Source organism: Mirounga leonina, unplaced genomic scaffold (genome assembly GCF_011800145.1).
Source record: "Mirounga leonina isolate KUSES-001 unplaced genomic scaffold, KU_Mleo_1.0 Mir_53, whole genome shotgun sequence".
In the NCBI taxonomy this organism is placed as follows: Eukaryota; Metazoa; Chordata; class Mammalia; order Carnivora; family Phocidae; genus Mirounga; species Mirounga leonina.
The window spans coordinates 62310968-62335871 of NW_023270807.1; the positions used below are offsets into that span (position 1 = coordinate 62310968).

The following is a 24904-nucleotide window of genomic DNA, read 5'->3' on the forward strand; positions in this document are numbered from 1 at the left end:
AGCAGAATTTGGTAAGGATTTTAGATCTATTTTGTGTGTCACAGAAAGACCCTGGAACATTCTGATCAAGGAATGGCCATGATGTCACTCATGTTTTGAGGTCACTTTATTTTGAAGACTGAAAAAGAGCAAGAATGGAAGCAATGAGACTAGATGGGAGGCTCTGCAGTAGTCCAAGTGAGATGGGTACTTAGACTTAGGTGGCAATGGTGGAAGTGGTAAGAAGTAAATATATTCAGGGTATATTTTAAGGTAGGCTCATTAGGACTTGCTGATAGATACATATGTGAAGAGGAGAGAGGAAGTAAAAATATAGGCTTTGGGGCTGGATAGTGTTTATTAAGATGGGAAAGGAAGAATACAGGTTGAGGGGAAAGTCAGAAGTTCTGCTTTGACCAAATAAAATTTGAATTGTCTATGAGACATCTAAAATGGGTGCCAAACAGGTGGTTGGGTGTTCAGTCTGGAGCTCACGGAAGTTAATATCGGAGAGAACATACGGATGGTGTCAAAACCATGGGATGAGCTCATGTATTAACTGTAGCTAGAAAAGAGGACCAAAGCCTGAGCCCTGAGACATTTCAACACTTAGGGGTCAGGAAGAATCATCAAAAGAAACCGAGAAAGGGGCTGAGGTAGGAGGAAAACCAGGAGGGTGTGGTCTCCAATGAAGAAAGTGTTTCAAGAATGAAGATGTAATCAACAACTGCCAAAAGCTCTGAGAGGTCATGCAAGATAGCATCTAGTTAGCTTCAAGTAAATCAGTTTTCTCAGCTCTATTTTCGCATAGTGCTTTATTTGTACCTTTCTCATTGCAATTTCTAACTGTTATGTTCTATTGTTATTTTTGTCTTCTCTTCTCTTATAGAGGTTCCTTAAGGTCAGACACTGTGTTTGATTCCTCCCAGAGCATCCATGATTTATTGCTCAATAAATGTTAAATAGATGAATGAATTGTGTGGAATTCTATAAAATCTGGGAGATTACACTAATACAGAATTAGCAATTAATAACTGGTTTTAATGAGATGTCCTAAATATTCTTCTTAAAAACTAACGTGTGGGCTTTGGTCTGCCTATAACGAAATATGTCTACCATACATCTGGGTTGGATTATTACTAATCACAACTTATCTGACATTTCTATTTTTTTTTTTTTACTCTAATGGTAAAGCATGGTACAGTCCAAAAGTAACTTAATTTTTATTTGATTTGCTCCACATGATCTTTGTATGTCTGTGTGTACACACACACCCAACTTGGCTTTTCCTCATCTAAAGTTGGCTCCAGTTGATACCTTCAGAGGTCTTTCTCTGTCACACCTGAATCTTAGCATCATCACAGATCAGAGATACCAGGATAAATTGATATTTCATATTAAAATTATAATTCATTTCAGAACCATGACAAAAGGAGCTATAGAAATACGGGCACTAGGAATGACCAAATTCTTAAGGGAGGTGTGGTTGAGATGGCATATCCAGAAAAAGGCCAGCAGTCAGGGGATGAAATTCTTCTCTAGGCCTGCACAAAATGGATCAGATACAGTTAATAGGTCACTGAGTTACTGTCTCTGGAAAAGAAAGCTAAAAACCAACAATTCTGAGTAACAAAAATATCAACAGCTAGGTTAATGGATGTAAGCTTTCAGCAACATAACTTATTTGGAAAATGTCCCCTAAACAACACAAACAGACAGTTATCCCATCCCACACAAGTACAGTATCCCCCTAGAAATCAGAAGTGCCTGCCATCTGCCAGGGCCACGTACCCACGAAGCCAGCCTTCTCTGCTTGGCCTTAGGCATTCCCTTTGGGGCTGTTAGTGATTCTGTTCCTAGAATGCCACATTTCAGCTCCATAGCTCTTTTGGCTAGCTCTATGGTGGCTCCTTGAGAGAAATTATTCACCTCTGATTTCTACTTAACTAATACCTAAGGACTGAGAAGTGAGTCTTCTCCAATCCATTGACCACTTACCTTAGTTTTTCTATTTGAACATTTTGTAGAGAACTTTACGGTTCTCGGCCATTTTACTAAATCTAACTTTGAATGTGCGCTGCCAAATTACAGCACTGATGAGCAGCTGACCGCCTACCCTGTACTGGCATTATAAATCCTAAACTATCGCATCCTCTCTCTGCACACACGTTGACATGTATTCGATACTTACTATATGCTTGCTGACTGAGTTTTAAGAGCAACACTGACAAAATGGGGGCATATCTAGAGGAAGGAATGAAAAGTCTAGTGACATTTTGTTTGTGGAGTCGGAAGCTTGAGAGCGTCTTTCAAACAGAGTTGTCAGAAAAGGAGGAATAAGCCTTCTGCTATAAACTCTAGGTCATTACAACCTAATGATTCAAGTAGCATTTTCAAACTAGTTTTCAATATGATGTGGTACTGGGGGCGGGGGAATCCTATAGTGAAAAAAGTCTGGGAGATGCTGGATCAAATAGCTCTCATAACCTTACAACTTCTCACTGCCTTTAACATGGCAATGTATTTTGGACTCTAAAAGTGAGATATGTCATACAGGTTTTTCCTCAACAGGTATTTTCCTCAACAAGTATTTAGTACAGTCCATTGTTTCAGGTACAGTGCTGGGTCTTGGGAATACAATACTGGGCCAAACAGACCTGGTCTCTGTTCTTATGGAGTTCATGCTCAAGTGTGAGAAACAAATTCCACACAGATATTTATTATAAACCACAGTAAATGTTACAAAAAAAAAAAAAAAAAGACAGCATTTTCTAAGTAAATGCTAAAGCAGGTAGACCTCTTCTTTCACCCAATTTAAAAGATTGAAAGCTATGTATTTCTCTTAAAGCTTTTCATGAACAGGGTTCTAACAGTCTACCTTGCTCACAGGTCTAACATTTCCCTTGCTAAAAATGTATTACATTTTCAGAAGTAAAGACTGGAGGCAAGAGCAAGACACAAACCACTCATCTATGAAAAGGTCAAAATTAATAAATACGTCCAGATGCTTGATGAGAATAGCTCCAGCTTTAGGGGCTGCTTAAATTAGAGTGATGTAGAAATAAAAGCTATGTACTGTGGTCTACTCTGCAACTAAAATGAATGTGGACTGATGCAAGGATCTGATCCACAGTGGTTCCTGCTGAAAGTAGCTGGTTTGAGTCAGCAAGTCTTCACAGTAATGCAAACCCATACCAACTGTACTTTGTATGTTGATTTCTGAACGACTAGGTTCTTCCTATTTTTATAGTGGGTATTTTTAGCAGAAAAATACAACACTGATTTTAAAGTGTCATTAAATAATCCTGAGTTAATTTTTTCTTCTTTTATATACATTTGCAAAGCACCAACTATGTGCTAGACACTCTGCTAAGAACCAGGGAAAACAAAGAGGAAACAGCCTGGTTGTGTTTTATTTATCCTTGTGAAGTGGGGGTGGGGATGCTACAGAGGGAAAGCCAAATTCATCACTTTAAGAAGAACCAATGGTTATATCAAAGCATACCGACGTTCCTAAATCTTCAGATTTGTCTTTATCTCACTGTGGATCATTCTAACACACTCTCAGTTAACAAGAATAGTTAAGTATTTAAAAACCTAAACACTTAATGAGCGCATTTAAAGGATCTAAAAATTGAGTCCTTTTACACTCTATGATTACTATGCTTATGAGATTCCACAGTACTATTACTTTTGCTAATAAGTATAAAGAATCAAACTTTGTGGGGAGCCTGGGTGGCGCAGCCAGTTAAGCATCTGTCTCCTGGTTTCAGCTCAGTTAATGATCTCAGGGTCATGAGATGGAGCCCTGCATTGGGATCAGCGCTCAACAGGGAGTCTGCTTAAGTTTCTTTCTCCCTCTACCCTTCTCTTCTGCTGCACGCACACACTGTCTTTAATAAATAAATCTTTAAAAAAAAAGAATCAAACTTGTAATTCGCACTTGAGAGAATTTAAAGTATTCTTTTGTCAAATAAAGCTATATGGTAAATGAATTTTTATAATTAAAAGTGTCATTCAATCTCAAATTATCTAAAAAGAGGCATGCTTCTCTCATTTTCAAGACTCCCATGGGTAATTTTTAATACTCTCAGACCTGGAAGGGGATAAATTTAGAAAACACTTAGGAGGATGACAGAACTCAAGAGAGACAGATAAGTATTTTGACTTGATTCCATCCCACTGACTATGAATGGGATTGACTACAAATACGATCACAGTTGATTTTTTCCTATCATACCCCAAGATTCTACTATTTCAACAATGTTAGCACATCTAACAGGAAACCCAACTTACCTCAGACCTAAATATCAATAGTATGATAAATAAAAAGCGAGACTGTCATTCTTTGGCATGACCCACATAAACCAAGTTTCTGAAAATTGAAAAAGTTATCCAGCCTATAAAAAATAAACACACCCTAGAAAGATTGCCAATAAAAGTTACTATCACTCAATATCAAATCTTGTATATTGTTTTCTTAGCAAATGAGCAATTCCTATCTAGTTTGCAGCAAACGGGGGATAAATACAGCAGGACTAATGCATTCGTTGATTCACCTTTGGCTGACTGGAATATGGTCTATACATTACCACACTATAGACTGGGAGGTCAACTCTGTTTAATTACAAGCAGGCTACTTTGGGTCTCTAGATACGTAAGGTGCTTGTCAATTCAACTCTATCCATGGTCAGAACTTAGGTCATCCAAATGAAAGACAACACTATGACAGACAAGCAATGATTTACTTTATTTAGGCTGAATTTATACCTTCCTAGTTAACAATGTCAATAATTTTAAAACATATTTTCATTTTCTTGGGGGGGGGTCACTACCAAGAGTGAGTTATAAACAAGCATATAGAGATCTGTGGCCCTCTCCAGCCTTACACCTCATAACTTTTACTTCTTTGAGAAACTTCTAGACAAGCATGAGACTAAGGAAAGTTAAATCAGTTCTCCAATAGGTAACTTGCTTTATATAAATTCAATTTCCAACTTCTGGAAATAATGACAGACACAAAATTTTATATAATTTTTTAATAAACCATAAAATTTAAATATTCAAATAAAAAGAAACAAAAATAGATATTTAAGCCAGCACTAATTTCTGTGTTTATTCTTCCTCTGGGGATTGGGGCTTGACTTACCTGGGACAAGAGCAGAGTATTACAGTTACGATGCTGGTGCAATAATGAACAAGTAGCAACGGGTAATGGCTTGATAAAATTTACTTTCAAATCTGGAAGTAAAGATCAGCAGCTCACTTGAGTCCACTGCAGAAACCTCAAACTAGTGTTGTCTGTGGAAAACTACTATGGCTTACCGTTCTTACCACACTTTCTTCTTCATAGCTTAGCACTCCCTGGCATTTTGATCCTTTTGTTCACTGAAGCTCACTTCAGTCTGTCAAAACATCAAGGGGGAAAACCCCCAAACTGAATAGACGAATAAACACTTTTAATGTGAATAATCATATTCAGATCAACCTCTTTTGAAAAAATACAAGTCAGTGGGTTTTTTGTCCTTAAGTAGCTCAAATATTGTTATTTTTTTCTGCCTTTACTAAAATGGCACTTTTCATTTTATTGACATTTGCCAATTATGTTGAATTTTCTCACGTTGGTACCCTGTTTCTCTTGATTGAGGCTTATCCATTCCACTCCAGAATATCTGATCTTTGACTAACTTTATTCCATTCTGTGAATAAATATACTATCATTAATCAGTGGAAATCACAAAAGGAAAAAGGAAGCAGTGAGCACTAGCAGGATCTCACTTTGACATCTGTACAATTTTTATAAGAAAAACTTTCATTTTTATTATGGAATCTAAAACCATTATTGTATGATACTATGTCTTTTAGCATATTCAAATGGGTAGACATTCCATGTGGACAGCAAGCTAGCTCACAAGAAACAGTGTGATGCACAAGTATGTTCAGCTGGTAGAACCCCAGCAGCATGGTAATAAAGTGCAGCAAAAATATCCTTATACTGTATAAGAACTTCAGGAACGTCTGAATATTTTTGGTAAAGTTGAGGAAAAGCTACTACAGTCAGGAGACTGGTAATCTTTAGACTTCAAAGACTGGCTGCCAGGGGACACAGTGAAATATTAGACCTGAAGCCAATGAAAACCACTAGCTTGGAAAGGACTGGGTTTTCCCAAAAAACCAAAATTATCTTATACAGATGCTTAGCATACTATGATTTGACAGGTTTACAGTGATAAAACAGCAAAGATAAATGATAACATTTATACCTTTAGCATGTAAAGAACACAGACTTAAAAAGTGGCAGCAAGAAATTCTACGACAGCTCCTGAGACAAGTTATCCTACGTCCTCCATCTACTCCATGTCAGTGACGACCCGCCTGAATGGTAACACAGAGTAAAAACAGTGATCTGCTGTATGTGAGTCAGAAAGTACTGGAAAAGTGACAAAATCGTATGTTATTAAATGACAAAACATATTTAGAGGCTTTATTTAAAAATCTCTCACTGTTCATTATCAAAGTTACAAGATTGTTTGCATACCAATAGACAGACTGTAAACATAGGAAATTTTCATTAAGGAAAGATGGGTTTACTGTAATTGGATCTTTTACAAAAAATTACTGCAAGTTATTGATAACAGAATTTCTCTTTTACTTTCTTAAGTCTAATTCTCTAGAAAATTAAACCAATGTTTCCACTCCCTTGAGCTCAAGTTCAATCATGGTCACCTTAGGAAATACCCCTGTTTATTTGTTAATCAGAAATACAAATCAAGTGGCACATATTTCCATTTTCTTCTTAGGCCAAAGGTTTCGGCTTCATTATATTTTACAAGAAAACAGAAGACTTGCAGTGGTCCTGTGAAGTCTTTTATGTCGCAGCTGAGGTTTAATGACGGCAGTGGAGGAAAGCAGTGGTGATGCAAAGTAAGACCAGCCCAAGTGCCCTTATCTGACATGGAATCATCTTCCTGTTTGGCTTGTAGTAGTGTTTCTGGTCAGGTTGCCTCCACCAAACCTGATTGAAACAGAAGGGTGACATGCTCTGGTAAATCCTGTTTAAGGGTGATTCCGTTCAGGCACAGAGTTGATCCTTCAGTCTGTTGGTTGTGGGATGATACTAATATGAAGAAAATTATCTGGGTAGCTCAGATGTTCACTCAGCCACTGCAGAGGTGTTTCCAACATTGGCTCAATTCCATGAATCATCACTTGATTCTTTTTTTCTCCATCTATTCCAAGAAAGAAATCCAACAGTAATGAGAAAGGGTCAAGACAGAAGAAAAAATAATCTGTTGCCTTTTGAGAATCCTCGGTGAGGTAAATGGGTTTAACAGCTTTAACAGGTTAAACCTGGTCTGTCTCCTGAGCAGGAAATGTGGACATGGAGAAAGTTCAAATGTTGCAATATGTATCACCCAAAACAGAAACCTGAGGGTTGCAATGAATTCTGATAAAAATTCTGTTGCCATATGTGAAAGTATTCATTCTTTCTTAATTACTGTGCTTACCTAAGATTGACGTTAATGAAACTATAGTGGAGAAAACAGCCCATTGTACCCACTGACCAAAATTTATTTTAGTTACACATTAAGAACTGTACTATATGGTTATTAAATATGACAGGTATATGAAGTAGGTCAATACATATTTAAAATATGTAAAATAGAAATATGACTAGAAATCATCAAAAATAAGATCAGTGTTTAGGAAGATGTTTAATGAAACAGATGGGAGCTGTAGGTTAATTTTCAATCAAGTTGTTCAAATATCTATCAGAAAGTTTTAGAGACACGGAGTTATAGTTCTAATGGGAAGGAACTAAGAGTCTGACTCAGGATTCCTGTTTTAGAGTCACGAAAACTGATTTCTGTTAACACCCATTTGCTAATTAAAAGAGTGCTGCAATTCACACTTTTCTTTCAACTTCAAATTTTACTACAGATTTAAGGTGAATTGTGTGTCTTTTATGATTCTGATATGATGTACTAACAACTTTTACAGTAAACAGCAGTTCCCTCCTAACCATTTCTTTGGTTGTTATAGGAAAACAAAGAAAGCAAAACCAAATTCCCTTTTTGAAAGCAAAACAGAACCTTCAAGAAACTTTGTGTCACTCCTCCAGCACACTTCTTGGTTTGTCTCTCTTAATCTCTCCAAAATACAATGTCTAAACTTCTCAGCTTCCTGGAGACAAGAGACAAGGAAGGAAACAGAGCTCAGGGAACTGCAGGAGAGGGAAATACCCTCCTTTCCCCCTTTCTTCTCTGTTCATCCCTAGTGCTCTAATGCCCAGGCAAGATGGGCTGATGAGGTATGGTGAAAATGGCGTGGCTGGCGCCTGAAACAAGAGACCCTTTTAAAGAAGTATTTAAACTCCCCCTTAGAGGCAGCACAAGTCCTGGGAGGTGACAGTCCAATAGATTGACAATAAGAGAAGACACAAAGACACTACAGAGAATTGATAAAATGATGCCAAATATACAAAGCTTTTAATAAACACACTCTCAATCCCAAACATGAGCAGAAGTCCCAAAACAAACCCCTGAATCACTGCCGTACTTTAAAACAATTTTGGAAAAAAACATGGCCTCCTAATACTTCTCCCCTAAAAAAATGCTTTCAGGTTTTGATTTTTCTGACAATTTTTGTTGTATCTACACATACTTTTTACACAGCTGCGATCACAGTGCTAATACAATGACTGATTTTCATAATGATGGGAATCATCTATAAATAAAAGATTAAGCAATATACTATAGACTATAGAAAGCATGGTATTCGTACTCTGAGAATATTTTAAATTGTTGGTATTCAAATGGGTAAACCCTCAGCTATCTGGAATGATTCATTCTCTGTTAGTTCTAGATTGCCAAGGTTTCACTGCATTAAATCTTTCTTAGAATATTTGAAAACACTTCCGGTATAGTTCTCTTCATATTCTTATGTATATTTCTTTGAAATATTTTAATATTCTCAGAATCTTCCTCCTACTTAGCACTGAGTCAAAAAATGAAAGAGCAGTGGTGTAAGAGTTCCTTAACTGTAAAATTTTTCCTTAAGCCAGAGCTACCTTTGGATACTCTGAAACAGAGTATAAGAAACAAGTCTCAACTCAAGATCCAAAATATTGTTTCTAAAGCAATATTTAAGTGTGAGAGCAAATACAATATGGCATACAATCCACTCATGCATAGTGTGTTTGAAAGGCAAAAGACCAACCCTGTTACAAAAGTATCGATGGGAGTCTGAGTTGTACAATATAAGGTGGAGAACATCAGCACTATTCAAATACCTTGTAAAACAAACCTAACAAATCATGTTATCAGAGACCTGAATAAGCAGCACTGATTCTCTGATTTAAATTGGGGTCACTTTTAATATGTAACATAAAAGTGTCATTAAACTCAGACAACTATGGAAATGCATCTAGGACTGTCATATTCCCCAACACAACAGTTTAAGATCTTAAATATATATTTTGTCACTGCCTACATTTATCCAAATACTTCACTGTGTATATTTATCTTTGTTGTTTTCAAACTTCCCCCATTAACACAACTGCCACCAGAGGAATACTTAGAATGGAAGAGCAGTTCCCTTGGAACTCTTAACTAAATTTTCCCTCTTATTCATCACTATATCCCCAGTGCCTAGCATGGTGCCCAACACCTAGTAGTAATCAGTCAATGTTTTCAGAGCTTGGATAATCTTGTTGCTGGCAGAAGACACCACCAGAAGACATGACCAAAATTAATGTGTAGAGAATAGTTTCTGATGGCTGCCACTATTAAGTAGAAGAGCTCTACCTATAAAGACTGTTTTGGTTATTAAAATAATAAAAAGTCAAAATGTTTCCAGATAAGCCAAGAAGTACATACACCATCACCTGAACTCATACTACCATAGAGAACAACAGAGCATGATAGACATTTTGGTGATAACAGAACAGAACGAAGCAGTGAAGAATTGGCAAGATGTTTCTTGTTTTCCTAAGAGTAGAAAGGAAACACTTGATATTGTTAAAGTAAATCATGTTTTTGGTAAATATGTTTTTGTGTTTCAAAATGGGAATCTAGAGAATTTAATACTTGGGAATTAGAAATATATCACTACAAAGCAAATGACTCAGGAGAAGAATGTTATACCACACCTCACCCACTCAGGTTTTTTTAAAAAGGTAGCGTGATGCTTTAAAAGTAGGCAAACATTTGAGACAGTAATCAAGTGAACTAGTTCTATATGAAATTCTCTCATACAGAGCACTTTTGGGGGGTAACTCTGATTTTGATATAATTTCAAACTCTGGAAAAGTTGCAAGAGTAGTACAAGGAATTCCCCTTCACCTAGATTCATCAACTGCTTACATTTTGCCCCATTTGCCTTATCATTCTGTATGTATACAATTATTTTCTGAATCATCTGAGAGTAAATTAGAAATACTGAGCCCTTTCCCCCTAAATGTTAGTGTGTACTTGCTAATAAGGATATTCTTTTACATAACCATAATACAGTCATCAAAATAAAAAAATTAACTGATATAATATTACTGTGTAAGCATTTCAAATTTTATCAACTATCCCAATTATTTCTCTCACCTATCTAGGATCCAGTCCAGGAATCACACATGCATTTAATAGTGGATAGTTTCTGCTTTTCTTAACCTTGACAATTTTGAAAAGCATATGTCATTATTTTGTAAAATGTTCACGTAGCAATTTTTAAACCTAATTGTTTTAATTCATCTTGTAAATATAAGGATAGTCTTCATAAATACTTTGGGTTTATAAATTAAGGAAAGGACAGAAAAATAAAATCAGAGACACTATTTTCATTAGGTAGAGGAGGAATTCAACTTACTTTAAGAGTTAGATATTAAGTCCAAGAAAATCATATATCAACACAAAGAATATAATAAAATTTCATTTCTGGGGCAACTTGGTGTCTCAATCATTAAGTATCTGCCTTTGGCTCAGGTCATGATCCCAGGGTCCTGGGATCGTGCCCCACACTGGGCTCCCTGCTCCGCGGGAAGCCTGCTTCTCCCTCTCCCACTCCCCCTGCTTGTGTTCCCTTTCTCGCTGTCTCTCTGTCAAATAAATAAATAAAATCTTAAAAAAAAATTCATTTCTTATATTTATCTTACTTATAAATCTAAGGATTCTAAAAGAAGATAAAAATGTAAATATATCACATAATTTTGTATTATCACCAACAGCCTAATAAAAACAAACCCAATTCTTAACTAGCATCTACTTTAAAGTGAACATTTTTAGAGCTGTGTGACATTTTAAGAAAAATATATTCAGACAGATGTTGGTTGTTTGATTAGAACGGTAAAGAATTACATATGGAAGTAAAAAGAAAATTTGTATTAGCCACACAAGTCATTAATGAAAATTATGAACTTAAAACAATGGTAACTTCTTATGTATATATAAAAAAATGATGCCTATATACAAGTGTGTGTATATACAAAATATACACTATGACTATAATGATATACATAATATAAATGAGACATAAGGGCACCTGGGTGGCTCAGTCGGTTAGCATCCAACTCTTGATTTTGGCTCAGGTCATGATCTCAGAGTCGTGAGACTGAGCCTCGGTTGTCAAGCTCCATGCTGGGGGTGTGGAGCCTCCTTGGGATTCATTCTCTCCTTCTCTCCCCTTACCCCCCGTCAAAATAAATGAAATTTAAAAAATAATAAAAAGATTAAAATATATATATAAATGAGCCAGAAAGGAACAAGGGCCAACTGTGCACTGTTGGTTAACAAGGTGCTACTGGAAGATGAATCGGGAGGCAGGCAAGCTGAATTCCCCTTCTGGTAATGAAGGACTCTTGAGTAGGCCTCAGATCTCTTTCAGGATGTCTCCTTATATATAAAATGAAGGAGTCTGTGTACATCCATGGTTTGCAAATCTGGTTGACGATCAGAATCATTTGGGAAATTTTAAAAAATATATAAGCTGGGCCCCTCTCCAGACCTTCTGAATCAAACTCTGGGATAAATGTTCCCTTAAATAAATCTTACGATAATAAGGGTGTAGAATTGCCCTTAAATAAAGTCTTATGCAGAAACCCAGTATATAATACAGGGGAGGGTGGGGCAGCTTTGGTTGATGTAGGATTGCGCATCTCCCAAATCCTGCTGCTTGCTGACTTACAACCCATGGTTAATTCCTGATATGACTCCATGGGTCAGTTTGTAAACCATGTTCTACAACAGAGGATCACTAGCATGTCTTACAGTTCTATATGAATCTTTTATGCTTAAACAGCAAAATATTTCAGAGTTCAAACTAGCATAATTCACTAGTTTTGAATTTTTACACAAATCATTTAATCTTCTGAGTCTCAGTTTCCTCCTTTCATAGTGTGGATAAGGAATTCTAATCTCCAGGGTTGCAGGGAGATTAAGTGAGATATCCAAGTAGAGCACTTAGCACACAGCCTAACACAAGGCTTGGACCCAGTAGGAACCCAGTGAAATTACTGACTTTCTTCCCCACTCCTCCCTCCTGCTCACTCCCCAAAAACACAAGAGTGTTGAAAATATTATAGAGTAAGTGAAGACAAAAGACTAGTTTTTAAAAGATCATGGTTTAGTAACAAAAAGTAAACACTCATTGTAACTCTTTTCCTATAATACAAAGTCATGGGAATAAGGTAATTCTTTCAGTACTAAGAGGTATCAAAAGATATATAAAACCATGGATTCAATTATGTGATTAGCATGCAAAGTGCTGTGAGAATTTGGCCTAATGTTAATATACACTCTGAATTATTCAGTCCCATTATTATGCACTGTGGCACATAAATTTTATGAATGTGCTAAAAAAAAAAAGAAAGATTACATACAACAAAAACCCAAACACTCAATTATTATGCAAACAACAGAATGACAGTTTAAAAAATTCCTTAAGCATTGTAAACCCTCTGAATTAAATTAGTAGTGCTCTCAACATGTATATTTAGTAAAGCATATCACTGACAAGTCAAATGAGCCCTACTGTGTTACTGTTACGTTATTTAATAGACTTCAGATAACATTCTTATTTTTTTATTTTTATTTTTTAAGAGGCAAACATTCAGGTAGGGGGAAAAAAACTTTACAAAAAAATCTTTGTTATATATCTAAAAATATATTATTTGAGAACTGACAATATGTGAGGAATCTGCCTTTTAGAGATTTCTATTAGCAATGGCTCAAATCTTCCCCATCTCGATCTGCATTTTAGTCCTTATATTTTGGCCAATTTTCAGTAAGGAATATGACCTAAATGTCTTTAAAAATAGGTTAGCTGAGATTCTAGACAGATACATGGGTTTCATTTTTACTTTTAACTAGTATACTAACTATGTATTATCTCCTTGAATTTAAAGGAAGCTAAAGAAATGGATGTTATACCTTCAAAGGTAAATGCTTTAATCAGAAAATTTCAGTTTAATTTTCTTAGCTCATATTTGTGAACATGGAATAGTAGAAATCTAAGGCTAAATGCTATAACCATTGTGTTTAGCTTTGTGGTTTCACATTTATATTTTATAATTCAGCAAAAAACGACTTGATTTGTTATCTTGGAATGTGTGATGCTGAAGATAAACTTTGGAAAAATACTTAATACTTCTGAAAAAGTTTTAAACAAATGAAGAGATGAGCTTTTGGATTGCCACTAGTCTGAACAATTTTGTTCTGTCTGACAAATTCTTTAACCTCTGATATGTTCATTAGTAAACGCCAACTAATTGAATCCATCGACATGAAAAACCACAGGCAGAAATCTGAAGTGCATACATCATGCTGAAGGATTTTGACTCAGCCTCAGCAGTAATAGTCAGTGAGGTCAGGTCAAAGAGGGTTAAACCAAGCCAGGATATAGCCAAAGGAATACATCAAACGCTGATTTTAAAAGGGCAATTAATCTTAGACAGAAATGCTTCCTGGGGAATGAGATCTCAATCTTAAGAGCACACTACATGATGTAGCAGTAAAAATGAACATATACAAGCTTACAGAGCTTTTATCCTATGATCACAAACAGAAGGAGAGTGCTGTTTATCGGAGAAATATAAACCCATTTAAAAATACTTACATTAACTTCTTCTGGATCTATACTCACTTAGCAGTACAGGTCTTAATGAACATATAATATCACAGTTAATATATGCCACATATCTCTTTCCATGTGTAATTTTTATATTTTATATATTTTAAAAATTATTTCTGCCCCAAATATTCCCAGAACATTCTAAACAAGATTTTCAAAACATATCCATGTTAATTTTTTCATGGACTTTTGCTTATAATCTTTATATTTCTTAATGAGGAGAACATAAACCAAACTTTAAACAAAAGTAAATTTGCTAGATAATTAAAAGAAAATTGCATTAAATTAAGAGACTGTTAAGACCATCTTAAACTGATTAAAAGCCTCCTGGTAATTAGATTAAAATGTGATAAAAGTTAGAAATTTAAACTTATTCTTTTAAACTCAAAAAAACAAAACAAAACTTTAAAAATATAGGTTCAAATGTTTTTGATCCGCTTTCATAAAATGACCCAGTATAATTCTAGCTGAGTGTAACAGGGACCATTAATATTTGTCAAGTATGAATTATAAGATAGTTCATTGTTTTATTTAAAATGTAAGCAATAATTACACTGTTTATATATGGTTTGAGTAAGGTCTCACAGGACTGTACTAATGAAGAGATGACTAGCTTTTAATCACCTGCATGTGTTATTATTTTGTTAAGGGAATTTTATTTTCTAGTGTTAAAGATGAAATTGTGCAAGTGTCTACACCCACTTTTTAAAAAGTCAGGTTAATTCATTTAACTTCTTGAGATTTAGATAAAGAACAATAATTGAGAGGAAATCAGAAGCATCTTCTGACAGGTACAGTAATCTCATCTCCACTCAGGGAGAATAAGGAAAATTAAGTTAAGTATTTCTTTGACTTCAGAAAAGATATATGTCAATGGACTAAGTCATTAACAGATTCTGTATCACCAAGATTCGTCCATACTGTCCATGTGGTGGGAAAAGCACAAAGATAGAGGGAGAGTGAAACAGTCAAGGCAAAGAATTTCCCTCATTTTAGTTTAGAATTTGATGGCAGAAAAGAAACTATATTATAACTACCAAGTTTAAACTGAGCCTAACAAATTGCTTCTGTCCAAACTTGAGTACAGTAGATTTTTGCCCAGGACGGCTGTATTTAAAAGAGCTTCTTGAACTCCCATTGTGAATGCACTAGGTCACTCTTTCACATAAAATCTGCATCCAGTGAGGGAGAGAGAACAATGAAGAGCAGGGAATGTCAGGATGAGACTGAAAGGGCCAGTGACCAGTGACTCAGTCCCACAGACCAGACTCCCAGTATCTCAGCAGAGCTATGAATGGGCCTTCAATGATTACTTGTGATTCACTGAAACTTCGAATAAATGTGGGAACTACTGCTTAGGGTCTTCAATGAAAAACTTTCACCAACAGCAACACTTTCAGACCCCGCTACCTTTAGATTTTTACATTAAATATATTTTAACAAGTGCATAATAACTGAGCTGGCTGCAATGATTAAGTAGATGCCCTAGCTTCTTTCTTTCTTGCCAGAGCCAGATTTTGGGCATATTCTAATCATTTATTAAAAAAAAAAAAAAAAAGTAAAAATCAGTGGCAGAGAACTCTTGCCATAATCTGATATATAAGCAGTTACAATATCAGTTTACATTTAAAGGTCATCATAAATTTATACCTTCTATGCATACATCAGATATCAAGTACCTGTCTTTGCAGAGTGGGATTATCAACAAACAAGAAAAAACTGCTTCTTTCTAACTCTACTTTGTAACAATTTCTTATGAGTACAGTTATTAAAAAAAAAAAAAGAAAAAGAAAAAAAATTTAAAAAACTGCAGGAAAAAGATGTTAATTGGAAAACCCTGGAAAAATATGATTATGAAATCTCACTTCAACAAATTCATTGTTTAAGCCCTATAACCAACCTAGGAGGCTGGTAGCAGGAACTATCATCCTTATTTTACAAAATAAGAAACCTGGATCCATTAGAAGAAAAAAAGAAAGAAAGAAAAAACAAACAACTCAAAGACCTTCCAAATCAGTGTGAAGGTAAAAGGGATATTACAATGAAAGCAAATTCTAAATGAGTGAAAAAAGAAGTACTGAAATTGTAAAACCTATTATTCTTACTCCTAAACCCTAGTTCTGATGAAGTTTGGGGGTTTGTAGGTTTTAGGTTTCTGTGGCATGAATTTGAGAACTGAAATACCACCTCTTTTGGAGGGGGTCAACATCAGCATGCCAACGGAAGTGACTACTGCTGGCTCAAGCCTCAAATCACAAGATATCAATCAACCAGCTTTAATTCTAACACTCAAAGGGTCTGCCTCATATGAATAACATGAGATTTTGATGTTTCTTTTCTCTAATTGCTCTAGGTCTGAAAAAAATTATAACCTCAAACAGTTAATTCACTTTATAAACAACCTAATCTTAGGTTACAGAGCAAAGGAGAAAAAATGGTGAATGCACCATCTTCCTTTACTTTTTGTAAAGAACTATTTTGCTGTTTCTCATAAAAATAAAGCAATATAACTTTTTAAAGATTTTATTTATTTGAGAGAGAGTATGAACAGGGGGAGTGGCAGAGGGAGAGGGAGAAGCAGACTCCCCGCTCAGCAGGGAGTCAGAAGTGGGGGTCTGATCCCAGGACCTGGGGATCATGATTGAGCCAAAGGCAGACACTTAGCCTTAACCGACTGAGCCACCCAGACACCCCTAAAGCAATATAAGTTTTAAGTTAGACTACCTAAATGGAGTATAATTACCCCAACCCCAGTTGTTAACATTATCTTCCAATGTACTAACCAAGCAAATAGTCAATCACTTAGCTCTTCAGTGCTTTTCCCATATTTCTGACGTCACTGAAAATTTTCTTCACATTTATGGGAGAGAAGCAGAAAAATTTGGCTAGTCCCTCAGTAAACAGAGTAGGGAAATTTTAGACGAGCATTTTTGACCAGGTATTACCCCTAGCAACCAGCCCCAGGTAGCTGGTGAAGGATTCTACTTCTATGGTGCTCCTGCGGTATGTCTGACCTGGTCTCTCCTTTTCATCTAATTTCTGCTCATCTTTTAAGACAGCTCAGTCTTCACTACCTCATCCAGAATAGATAAGAGCAATTCCAGGTGCTTCCTAATATTCTTTGCATATCTCCAGTCCTGCACACACCACATCTGGGCATCTTTCTGCCCATTCCAACTGCACCAAAGTTTCATAAAGGCAGGAACTATGTCTCATACCTCTTACTGTCTCCAGCGCCAGAAGTCAGTATGACGCAAAGGAAATGACTGACAAAGAATAAAATCCACAACATAAAATGGAAACCAAAAGTTAAATGGTAGTCTGGAAGGGTCTCAAGGAGTAAATAAATTCCCAGGAAGCAGAGCAGAGATGGAAATGCAAAAAGCCAAGCAGTTACAGGATTGTACTTGTTGCTAAGAGAGATGCCGGGAACTTCACCGATTTGCCATGGAATGTAAGCCTTGCCCTACACATACACTCTTATCTGTACAATAGCATATATGAATTCAGGTTTGAACCAGCCCAACTGTGACAGAGGACTGATCACCTGGAACCCTGATATAAACTTATCAAAGTGAAAATGGACATTTTTATTCTCGTAAGCCTAACTTCCTAGGTTCTTATATATTACATCAGAAAACTGGGAAATAAAATATGATTGGGCAAAAGCTTATCGGTGTTCTGTATTCTCTAAAGTAAAAGAATAAAAGCTATGTTTTTAAATTTCTGTTATTACTTTTTTGTAAGTTGTTTTTAATGAACAAAACAAGAAGTATTTCACTTCAGGTCTGGTACAGAAGCTTAGCTCTGAGTCATTTCAACTACAGCTGACACCACAAAACAAATTTACCTGAGCTCACCTTTGGTTATCTCCTGTGACCTCTAATTTGGCTAACTCCTCTAGCCACTTACAAAACAAAACAAAAAAAGGAACACACAAAGCAGCTCATCATTAGTTACCCCACGAGAACAATGACCTAATAAGCACGTCTTCATAAATATCAGTACATTCTACTTTCATATGATGAAGTAAGGCAAAATTCCTTCACGCATGAATCACTTGTTGTAAGGAGCAGTAGACAATGGTGCCACATAACATTTATGAAGTACTTTCTCTTTTTATCATGTGATGACAGCCACTTCTTATCCACACACACCCAATCTTAAAGTCTTTCGCTTTCAACTTAAGTCGGGCGCAGGTGTTTCAAAATGCTTCACATTTGACAATACCACAGGTGTACTGAACCAGACAGTAAACAGTTCTTTACTGAAACAGTGACTTGATGTTTTGGATACCCCCACAGATCCTGAAATGACAGTTATTTTCCAATCTGAAGTTACAAAAGGAAGAGGCAAATAAAAGTTTTTCCAAAGATAAGATACCGGTGTTAGAAACGTGGCCTCCTCTGGTATGCAAGGTACTATCAAAAGTACCTCAAAAGTATAGGTCTATTTACATCATTTCAATGAAGCACGTGTATAGTACGTGTGTGTACTCTAATCAATGTAAGCATGTGACAGCTGGAAGAAGTCTGTCACAAAACTGCCTAAAAGGCAGATTTGTGGATTACAGTTGTGACTGGCTACCTCACTGGCCCCCTTCAAAAAAAATGTGAGGGAAATCACACTGTCTGTTCTCCAGGGATGGATGTGCAGGTTGGGCAGGCTACACATTTAGGAGAGCTAAAGAGCCTTGAAAAGAATAAAATGCTTCACAAATTTGTGTGCCATTACTGTGCAGGGCCACACTAATCTTGTATGTATAGTTGTGATCTGGGTGTAGGAATGGCAAACGAGCACAAACGTACATTCTGACAGAGTGTGCCAGCTCAAAGCACGTGACTGCTTTTCATTTTCATGTCTGAGTGTCATAGCCACCATTTTATAAGTTCAACAAGAAAAGTGGCCAGAATTACATACAGGAACAAACAAAAGAACAAAATGGACAAAACAACAGTAGAAGTTCAGGTTCCTAAGATCATACCAGTAAATACTATAGGAGAGAACAGCATGAAGGCAAGATCAAGTACTCAAACATAAATCATAGAATAAAGAGTTAGGAAAAAGCAAACATTTCAGAATGTTATTTTAAAGTAAACAAAAAAATTAAAAGGTTGAAAAAGTGAAAATGAAAACAAATGGAAGCACGCTAAAGCAAAAAAAACCCCACGAAACCAGAAGATAGAGATTTGAGTTCTAAACCTAGTTCTGCAACTAAGAAGCTAAGAGATCCTTAGCTACTCATCTAAGAAATCAAGAGGCTGAACTAAATTAACTTTAAGGCTTTATAATTAAAGATTCTTTAAAGATGTCAAATACAAAATTAACACCCAACCAATTTCTTCCTGTTCTCTAGTAAATATCCCCTCATCAGTCTGTGTCTTTGTTAATTTCGCTGCTGTCTGGGGCATACATCATTACAGAACAGTCTTCTTCCAAGGGTTTGAGTTTCTTTGTGATGTTCTCACTCAGTAGGCAAGGATCTTTTTTTTAAAGATTTTATTTATTTGAGAGAGAGAGAGCACACAAAAGCAGGGGGAGCAGCAGACAGAGGGGGGAGGAGAAGCAGGCTGCCTGCTCCCGATGCGGGGCTTGATCCCAGGACCCCAGGACCATGAACTGAGCTGAAGGCAGACGCTTAACGACTGAGCCACCGAGGTGCCCGAGGCAAGGATCTTATAAAGAAGTAAATTTTAAATGACATAAAGTTTTTCAAAGTAGACTGTCAAAAAATATCTAAGAAAAGAACAGTAAAGGGGCATCTGGGTGGCTCAGTCAGTTAACTGTCTGACTCTCGATTTCAGGTCAGGTCATGATCTCCTGGGTCCTGCGTCAGGCTCCATGCTGGGTGTGGGGCCTGCTTAAGATTCTCTCTCCCTCTGCCTCTCCCCCTGCTTCACTCTCTAAAAAGAAAGAACAGTAAGGTAGCCATTTCAATATAAACTGAAATTTCAATTGCTCTCTCTCTCTTTTTTTTTTTAAACCGAGGTAGAGTTAACATATAACATATGAGTTTCAGGTGTACAACACAGTGATTCAACATTTATATACATTATGAAATGATCATTACCGTAAGTCTAGGTACCATCTGTTACCATATAATTTCAATTACTCTTAGTTGATAAAAGCATTCTAAAAAAGAACGAAAAAAACAGTACAGAGAAATGAGTAACTGAAAGCCAATGCTTGCAGATGGGACAGGTATGAAGTCTATGAGTCCGATTTCTGTTAGGAATAAAAATGATTAGTACCTTAATTATATTTCAAATGGAAAAACTAATCTATATTCCCAAATCCTCAAGAATGTGACAAAAGAGACATTAAGCATATTTAAAAAGAAAACAAACAAAAAACCAATCCTTATGGCATGGAGAAAATCAAATGGAATGGTAAGATTATTCCTGAATCAATAAAAGTTACTGGGAGTTTCTCAGTGAAAATTTCTGTAACCTTAGTTCAAAAATAAAAGTTTACTTAAAGAGCTCTATAAGGAGATACAAGAAAATGGCAATACTGGTTGTCCCTGGAGAGGGAAACTGAATTAGGGTTTGGTAGATATAGGTAGGGTGAGAGACTTTTCAATAAATTCCTTTATGTACTTTCTGATTTTGGAACAATATAAATAAAATTTTTTAAATTATTTAACTGAAGATAATACATAAAAAACTTTAATAGGGCCTCATGAAAATGAAATACTTTTACTTTTCAAAAGAAAATTAAGACATGTCATAGACTAGGAGAAAATAATTGCAAATCATATGTCTGATAAAGACTTGTATCCTGGGATGGCTGGCTGGCTCAGTCGAAAGAGTAAGTGAATTTTAATCTCAGGGTTGTGAGTTTGAGCTTCATGCTGGATATAGAGATTACTTAAATAAATAAGACTTAAAAAGAAAAAAAATACTTGTATCCAGAATTTACAAATAACTCTCAAAACTCAGTAGGTAAGATGAAAACTCCATGAAAAAATGAGAAGGGCATCTGAACAGACATTTCACCAAATATATCCACAAATAATAATAAGCACATGAAAATATATCAACATCCTTAGTCACTAGGGAAATAAAAAATAAAACCAAGACATACCACTACACAACCACTAGGAAGGCTAAAATAAAACAAAAAATATGTTGCCAAGGATCCAAAGCTGGTAGGACGGTAAAGTGATGCAGCCACTTTGCCAAAATTTAGCAGTTTCTTGAAAAATTAAACACAAACCTACCATACGACCTAGCAATTCCATTCCCGGGAATCTACTCAAGAAAAATGTAAACGTATGTCCACACAAAAACCTGTACGCAAATGTTCATAGCAGCATTATACATAAAAGTGAAAAGCTGAAACAATCCAAATACCCATCAGTCAGTGAATGAATAAACAAAATATGATATATATACCCAACCAAATACTACTACTCAGTAATAAAAAGGAACTATTGATACATGCTACAATATGGATGAAACCCAAAAACATTACACTAAGTGAGAAGAACCAGTTGCAACATCATACGACTGCATTTATGCAAGACACCCAGAAGGGGTACATTACAGAGACAGCAAGCAGACCAGCAGTTGTCTACAACTGGCAGTAGGGGCAGAGATGAGCTGCAAACAAGCACAAGGGAATTTCTGAAGTGATAGAAATGTTTTAAAACTACATTACGGTGACAGCTGCACAACTTACAAATTTATTAAAACTAAAAACTGAAATGCAAAAAATTATTTAACTGAAATTCTTACTGAAAACTAAAATTACACAGCAATAAAGATAGACTACAATTCTCCAATAGTATTCTAATCAACTTAATGTTAACTGTGCCAGATCTAATGATCCTAAATAGTGTTTCAGGTAATGACACAAGGAAAGAATTCAGTACGTGAAATACTGAGTAAACATTTTTACCCTAGCACAAGAGATATGAGGATGTGTAAGACACCATCCAAACCCTTGCCTATGGAGTGTAGGAGAGCACAGTGATGACAAATGATACAGTAAGACCTTATACAGTAATATTTATAACCTCTTAAACCAATGAAACTTTTTAATTTCAACAATTCTGAGTAGCAGTCAATGATCTTTTTCATCAATCCCTTCTGGTACTGGTTCTGATGGTATCTTAGATGCCCCCCCTTTACTCCTATTGAGCATTTGTGCACTTTAGAAGAGCTAGATACAGGAATGCCAAGAAAGGCAAAGCAAATTTGATAAAGGGAAATAGTTACAGTCATAGACGAAATGACCTATTTTGAGTTCCATATTCTTTGTTTGGTCATTGAAGCTGAAATATCAACATTCCCCTAGTCCCACTTTGTTTCCAATTGTGGTTGTTAGGCAAACTATTTCCTTAGACACTACATGCTTCTTGAACTGTGTGATATAGTTAATTAGTTACATAAGTAATAATACAATTACCCCAACTTAGAATATGTTAATAATATTAGAAACATACCATTATCTACTGAAGTTATACTGTTATAATAATATTATTTATTATGCCTTACCTCTTTCTATAAAGGACAAAGTAGCAAGTTTAAAAATTTCTCTATATAATAAATACAAGTCTGTACAACATATTAACAAATATAGTAGCATTCCACTGAAATTTCCCCAATAGCTTGGTAACCAACAGAACTATGATTGCAAGTCATTCAGTTAACAGGGTGATGATCATATTATGGTACATTGATATGAAGGACCATAGTGCTGCTATTTAAACAACAGCTTTAAAGAATTCTTAATGACTAAACCTATGCTCATGTTGTTAGGTGAAAGATGCAGTAGCACATACAATTTTACAAACACATGTACACCCCTCTCAAATAGTCAAGTGTCCAAATGCATATGTGTGTCAATTGTGGTCTCTATGAGTTAGGGAACGATAGCATTTTTCTTCTTTTATCGTTTTTGCATTTTCTTTGTCTTCCTTATATTGCAATTAGGAAAATAGAATCCAGCAATTTTTATATTTTTCCTTTGCCTACAGGAAATTAACTTTAACCTAAGCTACAAAATGAGGACTATGAAATAGGATAAGTTCTTAATTGCACATATGAAATGTCAATGCCTAAGCGAACAATGCTGAAACATTAGGAAGTGGTAGAAAATTCAAATAAAATACTTATCCGTTATTCAGTATTTTGAACTTTAAAATATTAACCAAATGGAAGAAAATTTTTTTACCATCTCTTATTCCTTTTGAATGAGGAGACACAATGCAAACTGTAAAATAGTACTGACCAGAACTGAACCCATAAATGAAAGACCCAGGACACCAGATATGTGGTAAGAGAGTAATTAAAAAGCACTATTATTTTATTTTGCCAAAGAGAGTCAATTCCTTATTTTGTTAGTGTCAATAATTTATAAAATAATAAATAAAATATTAAGCGTTTCTGTTTCAAAAGATTGTTCCCTACGAGATAATGAAAATATTTTCCTCAAGTAACCAGTAAATGTTATTTATAAATGCAGAATGCTTATGTTATACCTCAGTGACAAAGAGAAATGAAAGAAATGTTTTCATGTTGCTGACTATATTACCTTCAGGAGCAACTGCAGAAGGACAAACTTCTTTGAGGAGATCGCCTAGTGTATGCAATTGTCCATCTGCAGCCACAGGACGAAAAAGCTTCTGAATGAAAGGTCGTTCGGTTGTTGTCTATTTGAAAAATGAAAGAAGAATTCAAACAATTAAGCCTTTGTTGCTGTGAATTACAAATTAATAGGTCAGAAATTTAAAGCTGGCATCAGATGCCTTCTGATATAGTGTAATCAGAAGCATACAATATCACAAATGTGGTAATATTACCAAAAATGCTTAACATAAAATCAAGTAAATCTAATCATGAGGAAGCAATCAGACAAATCCAAAATGTGTGACACTCTAAAGACAACCGGCCAAAAAAGAAAAGGAGAGAAAAGAAAACACAAGACAACTGGCTTCAACTCTTCAAATAAGTCAAAGGCAGAACAAAACAATACAAAAAGATTAAAAAGGATTGGTGAGATATAACAACTAAATACAAAAATAAATCTCGACTGAATACTGGGTTGGAGGGAAAAATCAACTATAAAAGACATTTTTAGAATAACTGAGGAAATGCAGAATGAACATTAGATAATATTACCGAATTAACATCAAATTCTTAATGGTTATAAGGACAATATCCTTTAAGAAATTCATGCTTACATATTTAGGGATGAGGAGCATGCTGTCTGAAACATACCTTCAAATGGTTGAGAGACAGTGCGCACGAGCGCGCATGAGCACAAATGTGGGATAATATTAACTACTGGTGAATCTAGGTGAACGGTATACAGTCTTAGTTGTTCTATTATTTTTTCTTTACATTTGAAAATTTTTAAGAATTTTTCCTCATAGAGAACAAACTGATGGTTGTTAGAGGGGAGGAAAGTGGGGGAGTGGAAAAAGTGGGTGAAGGGGACTGGGAGATATAGGCTTCCAGTTATGCAATTAATAAGTCACAAGGATAAAAGGTACAGCATAGGGAATATAGTCAATAGTACTATAATAGCAATGTAACTACATTTGTGGTGAGCACAGCATAATGTATAGAGTTGTCAAATCATTATGTTGTGCACCTGAAATTAATGTTAATGGTGTGTATCAACTATACTTCAATTTAAAAAATTAAAAAGAAAAATCAGAATCCAAAAAAATTTTCAAAATACCAGATATAGCATTTCCCCTGACAACTGTTATTAGCACTATGTCAAAATTTACTGCTAATACTTTCAATGTATTGCCCACTTTTAAAATTCAGCTTCATTTACAGGAGCATGACAGCAA

General features: G+C 35.5%; 1 protein-coding gene and 1 long non-coding RNA gene across 6 annotated transcripts in view; both read right to left on the reverse strand.

Annotated features, from left to right (window-relative positions):
* Window positions 1-4705: 4705 nt before the first annotated feature.
* The window catches only part of ATG5 (autophagy related 5), a 132001-nt gene continuing 111802 nt past the window's right edge, over window positions 4706-24904 (reverse strand). For 4 of the 5 annotated variants that reach the window (XM_034991700.1, XM_034991697.1, XM_034991698.1 and 1 more), the window contains 2 exons: window positions 23635-23752; window positions 4706-7208 (listed from right to left, as the gene is read on the reverse strand). In XM_034991700.1, the coding sequence (XP_034847591.1) occupies window positions 7072-7208; window positions 23635-23752 (255 nt within the window). In that variant the 3' untranslated portion in view covers window positions 4706-7071. The remainder of the gene's footprint in view (window positions 7209-23634; window positions 23753-24904) is intronic. The other variant, XM_034991702.1, reaches the window with a different exon arrangement.
* On the reverse strand, window positions 8118-11442 carry LOC118001552. The gene is made up of 2 exons (XR_004676730.1): window positions 10575-11442; window positions 8118-8163 (listed from the first exon to the last, which is right to left on the reverse strand). It is a non-coding gene; the product is annotated as an uncharacterized LOC118001552 (long non-coding RNA).